Source organism: Archocentrus centrarchus, unplaced genomic scaffold (genome assembly GCF_007364275.1).
Source record: "Archocentrus centrarchus isolate MPI-CPG fArcCen1 unplaced genomic scaffold, fArcCen1 scaffold_68_ctg1, whole genome shotgun sequence".
Classification (NCBI taxonomy): Eukaryota; Metazoa; Chordata; class Actinopteri; order Cichliformes; family Cichlidae; genus Archocentrus; species Archocentrus centrarchus.
In genome coordinates this window covers 368820-378949 of record NW_022060284.1, presented here as the reverse complement: position 1 = coordinate 378949, position 10130 = coordinate 368820, and the positions used below count along the sequence as shown (strand labels likewise).

Here is a 10130-nt window from a genome sequence, read left to right as displayed (position 1 = left end):
GTCATCCTCAGTGCTGCAGTCTATATACAATCCATCTCATTATAATCATCTTCATCACATCATGTGGAGACAAAAATAGTTATATGCACTTAAAAAGCTGATAAAATAGAGAAAGGTGGAGTATACCAGCATTCAGTAGAAAATGAAGTCAAATCAAAGGCAAAGAGCAAAAACAAAGTGTCCTGTTGACTGTCATGCAAAGACAAAAAGACCAGCTGCTCTGCTTGGTAGCTGCAGGTGTGTAATACTGTTTCCTCCCTCAGTGTAAATATGTGAATCTCATTAGAATCAGTTTCAAGGCTAGAAACACACTAAGAAGAACAGAAGAACAACACCTTTGTACTGTACATGCTGCTTTTTCTTCTTTTTGGGACGGGGGTCGGGCTCATGGTTGGTGACCTTTGACCTTTCCGCATCAGAACAGGCTGAACTAGACGTGAACATCATCACTGGATGAGACACGAGGACGATACAACGTCTCTGTTGTTCACCTTGGAGGGAAAACAGTTGCTGACAGAATGGATCCTATAAAAAAGGCTGTGAAGTGTTTGGTGGGATAGTTCACACTAAATACAGTCCTGTATCACATGGATTTAACAGGTGTCCCACTCTGGCAAAGTGGGAATGACAGGAAGGAGGACAAATGGACACAAAAGAGCCAAAATGTAAATGTGAAGAAGAAAAATAAGAGAAAAAGCCAAAGTCATTTGCACCATGTTGGTCGTTGCACAGAAACAGATGCAGGATGCTGTTATGGTCCTGGGTCGGTGGCTCAGTGTTTTGACTTTCTTTTGGTTAGCTCTGGTTTATTGTAATTTTTGGGTTGTTTCTTTGTGTTTCTTATGTTTAGTTTTCCCAGTTTGTTATTTCTTTGTGATGCCTGATCCCCTTTGTCACGTCTTCCGTGTTAGGTCTGCGTGTGTTATGCGTGTGTCCTGTTTTACATGGAGCATCATCTCTTTAAACAGAGGTGGGAAGTAACAAAGTACAAATACTTTGTTTCTGTGCTTAAGTAGATTTTTCAGGTATCTGTACTTTACTTGAGCATTTATTTATTTTAAGATAAGATAAGATAAAACTTTAATGATCCCACGACGGGGAAATTTGCGCGTTACAGCAGCTCAGTACAGAAAACTAAAAATAGAATAGAATAAAATAAAATAGAAAAACACTATACACATATACATAAGCACTATATACAGAAAATATATAGTCAATACACACATGTACATATACACACATATACACACACATCAAAACACTATATACAGATATCAAAATATTATATACATTTGTAGCCGGTAAGGTACACAGCATACACGGTATGCATTATATGGGTGAGTGTAATAAATAACTTTTACTTTTATTACTTTTACTCCCTACATTTTCACACAAGTATCTGCATGTAACCCTGTTAAAATATGTTCATCTAATACATGCTGAAATACATAAGTTCCTTATTAATAAATAGTATTTGTTAAAAATTTACAGACTGGCAATTTGATTTTGTTTGAAAAAGTAAAAAAGGCATGTACAAACGTTTGTGTGTTTATTTTATTTGTATGACTTGTAACTTTTTGTAAGGAAACAATCACATCCCAGGGCAATGGTCAGGAAATGAGGGGTGACGGAGACAACAGTATCCAGATGGACCAGTTATACAACCTGTTCATGGAGGGCATGTAAAATATTTTTGGTCTAAAGTTGTAACACTGTATTGTATGAGCCTATGGGTACTGAATCACTTTTAGAGCTAGCCTCATGTGACCACCTGAGGACTACAGTTCCTGTGACTTCTGTGTTGGCTTCATTTTTCAGGCCTGGAATTTATGGGTTTAGGTTAATTGGTGAATCTGATTGGCCATAGAGTGTGATTGGTTGTCTATCTCTCTGTGTTAGCCCTGCAACAGGCTGGCAACCTGTCCAAGGTGTACCCTATCCCACCTGTGACAGGTGGGATAGGTTCAAACACACAGTCAGCCAGCATACACCAACCAATGGGACTCTTATTATTTGGTCCTCTGAAAAGTGAAGTGTTGGAAATATTTTTATCATTCCAATGCTGATATTTAAAGTTATTATTCCTACTTCTGTTTATTTGCAACTAAACTGCTTTCTACACTGTAATAAATGCATATTGTGTGTCTAAAAGTACTAGGAAGATTTGAGGCCTGTTTGAATTGCTCTTATTCATGTTCAGGGCACCAGAAGCTCTGCTACCCCTCCCTAACAGTCTGCTGTGGCCAAGCAGGCCCTCTCAGATACTCGTCTTCTGCTCTAGCCCCGTGATGAACCTGTTGCTCATTCAAATTCATGCTTAGGGGTCTCAGCTCATAAAACTGGCCTTTTTGGGTTCGTGTATAGGCCACCAGTCACCCTGTTTGCCCATTTTTTGATTTATACTGATAATAGGGATAAATCTGTCCAGTGGACCTAGCCATAGGCTACCTTGCCTATGCTGCACAGCCAAAGATTTTGGAAATGCAAATCAAAAAAGTGTAAATCTGTCAAAGCAACAAGTCTAGGGGCAAATTGGGTGCTACTTTCTCCCTCATATCTGGTCTGTAGAATTAATGACAGTTTCTAATGTATGCTTACAAAGTGCAGACTTAGCACAAATCTTAAACAAAGAAAGGGAAAGAGTATAAATACCACGGTTAGAAGAGGAGAGAAGAGAAGATGTAGCGACTGTCTTTGTCCGTGTTGTCCGTTTTTCCAGCAACTACTAAGGTACAACCTCCCGGGAGGGCTTCTTGCTTTTACTTTTTGCTTTTTGTCCTTTGTTCTTTGTGTTTGTATATTTCTAAGAACTAGTAACTTTTTGCAACAAAGCTTGCTCATCACCATGGATCATTTGGACAGTTTGATTTTATTTGGACTCATACTTAATCTTAGCACGGGCTCTCCTCGGTCGGAGGGTGTGATGAGGAAGCTGGGTCATCATCAACAGGTTCTTTCTTCTTTTCTGTTACTCTGTGTGTGTAACTCAGTCTTCATATGCTACTGTCTGTGTCTTTATAACTCTTCGTGTGCTACTAAGATGTCTAATAAACAGCCTGCATCGGAACCTGCTCAACCCTGTGATTTCTTGGTAACATGAATATTTCACTTCTTTCCCATCATCCCATCCCCTACTGTCTGTGAGCCAATTGGCTAATTTTAATTGGGTTCATCTTTATTTCCTCAAACCTACATTTGCACAGTCTCAGTGAGTGATGGCTCACTCTTTCCCTCCCATTCTGATAACAACTCATTCTTAATCATAGATTCTGAAAATGCTCACCGTCCTTTCTTTATCACTGACTAAAGCCCCAAAGTGTCTAGTTGTAATTCTACCCAAGACCCATGATGCACTGGGGTGGGGGGTGAGGGGTGAGGGTTTCTAGGTGATCTGACAGTCAACAAACGTGGCTGTTACAGGCAGCTCTGACCAGCATGAGTGAGTATGTTTACTGTTACTGTTTCAAATTAAATATTATAAATCATACATTAAAAGTTAATTTAGAAGTGATTCATTTTTATTGACAGCATGATATTTCAGAATCTTTTAATCTTAAAGATTTTCTTTTTTTGCTCTTTAGAAGAAAAAAAAATTAACCTATTTTATAAATTTTTTAACTAACCTGAGCTTCACAGAATGCTGCAGCTGTTTTGTTTTTTTACCCAGAACACATGGAGCCAGTTGGTATATTATTCTTACAGAATATTAAAAGTAAAGCACAGGTTAATTATTAGATTTTTTTAGTGTGTTGAATTGCTTTCAACCAGTGACATAAAGCTCAAAGTAATTCCATGAAAAATATCAAATGAGTTTAACCCAGTTCACTCTCAGTGGGAGAAAAGTGTTTCTGCATAATTTATTCATTTAGGTTTAATTTAATAAGATGAGGTGAGATGAACTTTATTTCCCCCAAAAGTCGTGAAGTTCCTGTTACAGCAGCCAAAACATTAGACACAACCTAAAACAAAGCAGCTTAAATAAAGCAGAATAACTCATAAATACAATACAATATGATAGGAAAAAAAGCTAAACATGGTCAAAAGAAAGAAGCACAATCCAACAGGAAATAAAGGAGCTAAAAAAATATAAATAAATATTAGAGCACTGTGTGCATGTTACATATGATCTCTGGCACTGTGTACTAGAAAACACAAATGTGCCTAAAGAAGCACAACAGCAGTAAAATCAATCATAAATAGAAGAGGCGGGGCTTACTTCATTTCTCCAACCACAATTCGGCACAGTATGATTCAACCAATGAGCCACACTGTTCAGTGAAACAGCAAAATAATACAAGAAATTAATGCAGTCAATCTGTAAATATACAAACATATTTATTATCATGAGACAGAAGCAAAAAATCTGTCCTGTTTTTCCAAATGAATCCACTTTTCCTTTTGGCTGCACCCTTGTCACAGGGGTGGCGCCGCAGTGGGCAGCTCAGCATGTTTGACAGAAGATGTTCTTCCTGATGCAGCCCCAGAGGAGATTTGTGTATCTGGCTAGAAATGAACCAGGGACCTTTCATGCGTAAACCACTAGAACATGATGCCACACATTTTTCTGAATTAAATATTTCAATAGTCTCTACCTACTTGAAAGCTTGATTTCAATAATAATGCCCCCACTTGTTGACTCTTAAGTCACCACGTAGCCAGCCTGATATCCTGAAGCTGTGTGGGTTCAACTATAACAGTACCATCTATATTGAGATGTGGGAACCAAAGGAAAACTTGATGAAAATAAGCAGGAATGTCATTCGTGGTTTTGAAATCAGTCCTTTAATGCAGCAGAGACTCTCTGGGGTGTGAAGCTCACATTCATTCAGAAAAAGAGGAGTTTTTGTCAGTTTAAAGTATTATACAACTGTTTCCTGAAGCTTATTTTGTAGTTTTTCAAATCTAAAAATGAAGAACTCCTCTGCAGCACCAAAAACTGCAGTTCTTCTAATGTCCACTTGGGGCTACCTCCAAAAACAGGTCAACTCCCCTCGGTTCACAGCTTAAAATCTCTCGCAGCAGAAAAAAGTTTTCATTTCTAGAGCTCATTCACACCTTTATAACAAATGTATAAAAGATGATGTTTTTTTAAACCTGTATTTTATCAGGACCTGAAGTTTGGGGCATGGCAGCTGACAGCTGACTGTAGCTACCAGCTGTCTCTCAGCTTCAGAAGCCAATCAGCAGACTGTATGAGTCCTGCTCCGGAGTGCCTGAAAAGCACACTTACTATTATTTACTCCTAGACGATCCTCAGGCCACATTCCAAGATTTTCACCCCCGTATCCAATGATCCCCAAACTGTACGTGATGCCATGGAAGCAGGACATGAAGAACCAGAGACTTCTGATGAAGGCAGGTATCAGTCAGGAAAACATGCACCTCACAGCAGAATAAGCGCTATTATAGCTTTTTTTATGAGGTCTTATATTTTCAAAATGAAGGACGAGCCATATTGTGTAATAAAACATGTTTACTGGTAGGTCCAGTAGGTCCAGTAGAACCAGGCGGTAACAATGTTACCTTAATGTTTTAAAATCAAAGTTTTTTTATGTATTGAGCCATGAACACATTACTTTAAGGGTTGGCAGCCTTATGAGTTTTTAATGTAGAGAAATGTTAGTTTCAACAGTCTCTGGAGCTTGAAAAAGGCGACTGGACTTCTTTTTGTTTCTTGAAGACGTTTCACCTCTCATCCGAAAGGCTTCTTCAGTTCTCAACCAAAAGGTGGAGAGACCCAGGTATTCAAACCCCTGTGGGCGTAGTCCCCTGGAGGTGGTTATGACCCTCTATTGATCATGTGCGTGAACACATGTGCCCAGGTGTGAAGGGGGCGTGGGTCATATTTAATCAGTGGTTTCAGTTGAAACCAATTTAGGACTCCGCTCCATTGTTTCCTGTGGCCTATTGAGGTCACTGGAACAAAGGTGTGAATGGGGGCTGAGACGTCTGGGAAGGGAGCTCAGGACAGCACTGTAAGCGGGGGAAAGTTGGTGACGTAATCCACCTCCTCTGTTCAATGATGGTCGTTCACAGTGGACATAGATGGCTTCTTTCACTCCTCTTTCAAACCATCTGTTTTCCCTGTCCAAAATGTGAACATTGGCATCCTCAAAAGAGTGCCCTTTTTCCTTCAGATGCAGATGTACTGCTGAATCTTGTCCTGTCGAGGTGGCTCTTCTATGTTGTGCCATTCGTTTGTGAAGAGGCTGTTTGGTTTCACCAATGTAGAGGTCCGAGCACTCTTCACTGCACTGAACAGCATACACTACATCGCTGATCTTGTGTTTGGGGGGTTTGTCCTTGGGATGAACCAGTTTTTGTCTTAGGGTGTGACTTGGTTTGAAGTATACTGAGATGTCATGCTTGGAGAAAATTCTTCTGAGTTTCTCTGACAAGCCTGACACATATGGGATGACAATGTTGTTCCTCTTGTCCTTCCCATTCTCTGTAGTTTGTGTTTGGCCTTCATTCCTGTGCATCTTAGCTGATTTGATGAAGGCCCAGTTGGGGTAACCGCATGTTTTGAGGGCTTTCTTAATGTGTGTGTGTTCCTTATGCTTCCCTTCTGCCTTAGAGGGAACACTTTCCGCACGGTGTTGTAGGGTCCTGATCACCCCAAGTTTGTGTTCCAGAGGGTGGTGGGAGTCAAAGAGGAGATACTGGTCTGTGTGTGTGGGCTTCCGGTAAACTTCAATGTTGAGGCTTCCATCTTCCTCGATAAGCACCGCACAGTCCAGGAATGGTAACTTGTTATCTCTGGTGTCCTCCCTGGTAAAACGTATGTATTTATCCACTGAGTTAATGTGACGAGTGAAGGCTTCTACTTCTTGGGTTTTGATTTTGACCCAGGTGTCATCTACATATCTGTACCAGTGGCTAGGTGCCATCCCTTTGAAAGAACCAAGAGCTTTACTTTCCACTTCCTCCATGTAAAGGTTGGCTACAATGGGAGACACTGGGGAGCCCATGGCACATCCATGTTTCTGTCTGTAGAATCCATCATTGTATTTAAAATATGTTGTGGTAAGGCAGAGATCTAAAAGTGCACAAATCTGATCTGGGGTGAAGCTGGTTCTGTTCAGTAAGGAATCGTCTTCCTGTAGTCGTCTTCTGACGGTCTCCACTGCCTCAGTTGTGGGTATGCAAGTGAAAAGTGAAACCACATCAAAGGACACCAATAGTTTCATCTGGATCCAGTACAATATTATGGACCTTGTTTGTAAAATCTGTGGAGTTTTCAATGTGGTGGGGTGTGTTAGTTTCAACATTTTAAGGTGCCGTTTACACGAAGCAGTTTTCACTGGAAACGGTGTCGTTTTGATGCGTTTCAGCCTTCGTTTACACGATGGCGTTTCAGAAACGATCCCTGTTTACACGAGGACATGTGAAACGATGGAAACGATGAAAACGATGTAGTTCCCATGCCAGGCCACAAGTTGGCGTTGGTTTTCTCTTTGCAAAGTTTGTTTATGCAAGACGCGCATGCCTGGAGTGACACAGTAGGAAGTGCGGCAAATTGTTCATTTCTTACAAAATGGCCAATGTGAGAGGTTTTGTATGGACTGACGATGAGGTTGGATCGCTGCTGCACACAACGCTGAATTACAAAACGGTAAAAACACAAGAAAAGCATAAGAAGCACTCGTGAATCCGCGAGTACTGTTTATCAATTTGCGCATGCGCGAAAAACTGTGGCCGTCGCAACCATAGTGCGCATGTGCGAGTCGAGCGTTTTCAAATCACCCCGGTTTCAAGTGTTTACACGAGAACGCAACCCGGTGCGTTTCTGGAACGCTCCACTCTGGACCCCGTTTCCGAAACTCATCGTTTTCACTCTGTTGTCGTGTAAACAGAAGGCCGAAACGCATCAAAACGACGCCGTTTCAAAATGAAAACGGTCTCGTGTAAATGGCACCTAAATGTTTTAATACTGGTGAGTATTTGTTCAGATATTGTGACACATATGGAGCTAAATTGGGGCCATAATGTTTGTTCGAAAAAAAAAAAATTGAAACTGAAAAATTATTTTGAACCCGAAAAAAAAATTTAAACAGGAAAAAAAAAGTTTTGCAACCAAAAAAAATAGTTTGAAAATGAAAAAAAAGTTTGCAACTGAAAAAAAAAAGATGTGAAACTAAAAAAATATATTTCAAAACTACATTTCAGATTCAAGTTTTTTTTTTTTTCACTTTCAGATTTTTTTTCGAGTTCAATATTTTGGCCCTGTTTTGGCGTGGGGGCCGGAGCCTCAGATGACAGGGGGTGTGGAATCATGACTGACAGCTCAACACAGTGGCTGAACAACATGGTCCCAGCTGTTGCATTCAGGGACCGTGGGAACTGGACATGTCGTTAATGCAGCATTGATATTCTATATGTATGTGATTGGTTTTAAAAGATAACATGCTTCACCGATACAAGCAGCTTATGTGAATACACGACTCGAATCTCTGAGGAAAAAATATGATCTTGACAGATCTGCACAGCATTTTAAGCCCGTGTTGGAGATTTCCCATGCTCTCAAAGTAAAGCAGAAGCCTCGTCTTCATAGACATATGTTCGTCCTCATCTGCGGGCGCTAGCAGTGATCAGGTAATAAACTTTATGGCCCCAATTTAGCTCCATAGACACAAATATGCACATAATGCAGTCTCAGTAAGTATATGCAGCAACACCTCCGCCAGCTTGTGTAACTATGATACCCTTGCTCAGAAAGCAGCTCTGGCAGGGATCCCCGTGGTTCCTCTTGAGGAGTCTTTGTGTTTCTGTGGTCGGGAACGTTTCTGCCACGGCCAGGACTCCACCTACACCACCTCCTCCACACCTCTATTCAGTCAGACGGGACTGCCCGCTCATTAACTCCTCCCACCTCTGCAGGTGAAACCCCACACTCAGAAAAGCCCACTCACCATGAGATTTGTGATTATTTGAATAGAATAGAATAAAAAGCTTTTATTGTCATCAAACACAGAGCACAATGAAACTGTAGCAGCTACAACAGTTCAGAGCCTTTCCCTACAAAACTTAAAAAAGAAAACAGTATGTATATGTATATCAAAAAACACAAGCACTTACAGGTGAATAAAAATGTGACAAATATACCTTTGCATAGAATGAAATATTTGCTGCTTTTTCCTTGCAGGTACAACAGTTCTGTGGTGACGACCAGGCGGCTCATCCAACCCTGATCACAGGAACACCAATAAGTCGTGCATATCTGTGATGAAAGCCGCTCTGAATAATGTGTAGTGTACTGAAATCCAAAAATATAAATGTAGAAGAAACGCTTGGGTTTGAGTCACGTGTGTTTAATGAGAGCTGAGAAACGCTTTCAGCACTGTAAAGCTTCTTCCATGAAAAAGCTCAAAGCTTAAAAAAAGGGATTTGACCTTTGACCTTCTCTTCATTTCTGAGAAAATGCACGTTTAGTTCAGGCCAGGGTTATTATAGTTAACGAAAACGAACGAAATAACGAAAACTGAAATTGAAAAAACATTGTCGTTAACTGAAATAAATAAAAACTATAATTAAAAGGAAAAAACGATAACTAATTAAAACTGAATTGTGAGTTTACAAAACTAACTAAAACTAACTGAAATTATCGATAAACTGACTTTCATTTACTTGTTTTTTGGGGGGGTTTTTTAAGCCTTGTGGATTGATATGAAATCATTGTTTCCGCTCTCCGAGTTTAAGCTGGGAGCGCCACAGGACAACTGTGTGAGTGCGCATGTGCGTGCGCTCACCGCGCTGGTCCGCAAAGTAATGGCTGCGGTCTGCCGAGAAAGCGGCAGAGTCCCGTATGGAGGTTCTTTGAGTACAAACACCTGCACACGACCACAAGGTAATTAACACACACAATCCAGCTACACAAGCATAAATGCGGACATGAGGTCGGCAACTTCTGTAGGTTGTGTACAGAGGCCGCAAAGACCCTGCAGGTTTAATTAGCGAGCATCTAACCAAGCTAGCTCCAAAACAGAAGCAGCTTCAGGTGGTGAGAACATCAGGATGCAGCTGGATTTGAGCTTTGACTCCTTCAAAGAGTTTGTTTTTGTTTAACACCACATGTAGGCGTTATTAATCTGCTGCACTGATGCTGAACTTTATTGTGGAGTTTATTGTAG

At 40.6% G+C, this 10130-nt stretch overlaps 1 protein-coding gene across 1 annotated transcript; it reads left to right on the top strand.

The window, feature by feature from the left end:
- The first annotated feature begins 2923 nt into the window (after positions 1–2923).
- On the top strand, positions 2924–9191 carry LOC115777728 (testis-expressed protein 43). Its single transcript, XM_030725691.1, is given in 6 exon segments — positions 2924–2950; positions 3399–3439; positions 5247–5359; positions 8720–8859; positions 8861–8880; positions 9146–9191. Coding segments are annotated over 6 exon segments (387 nt in total).
- Positions 9192–10130: the final 939 nt, after the last annotated feature.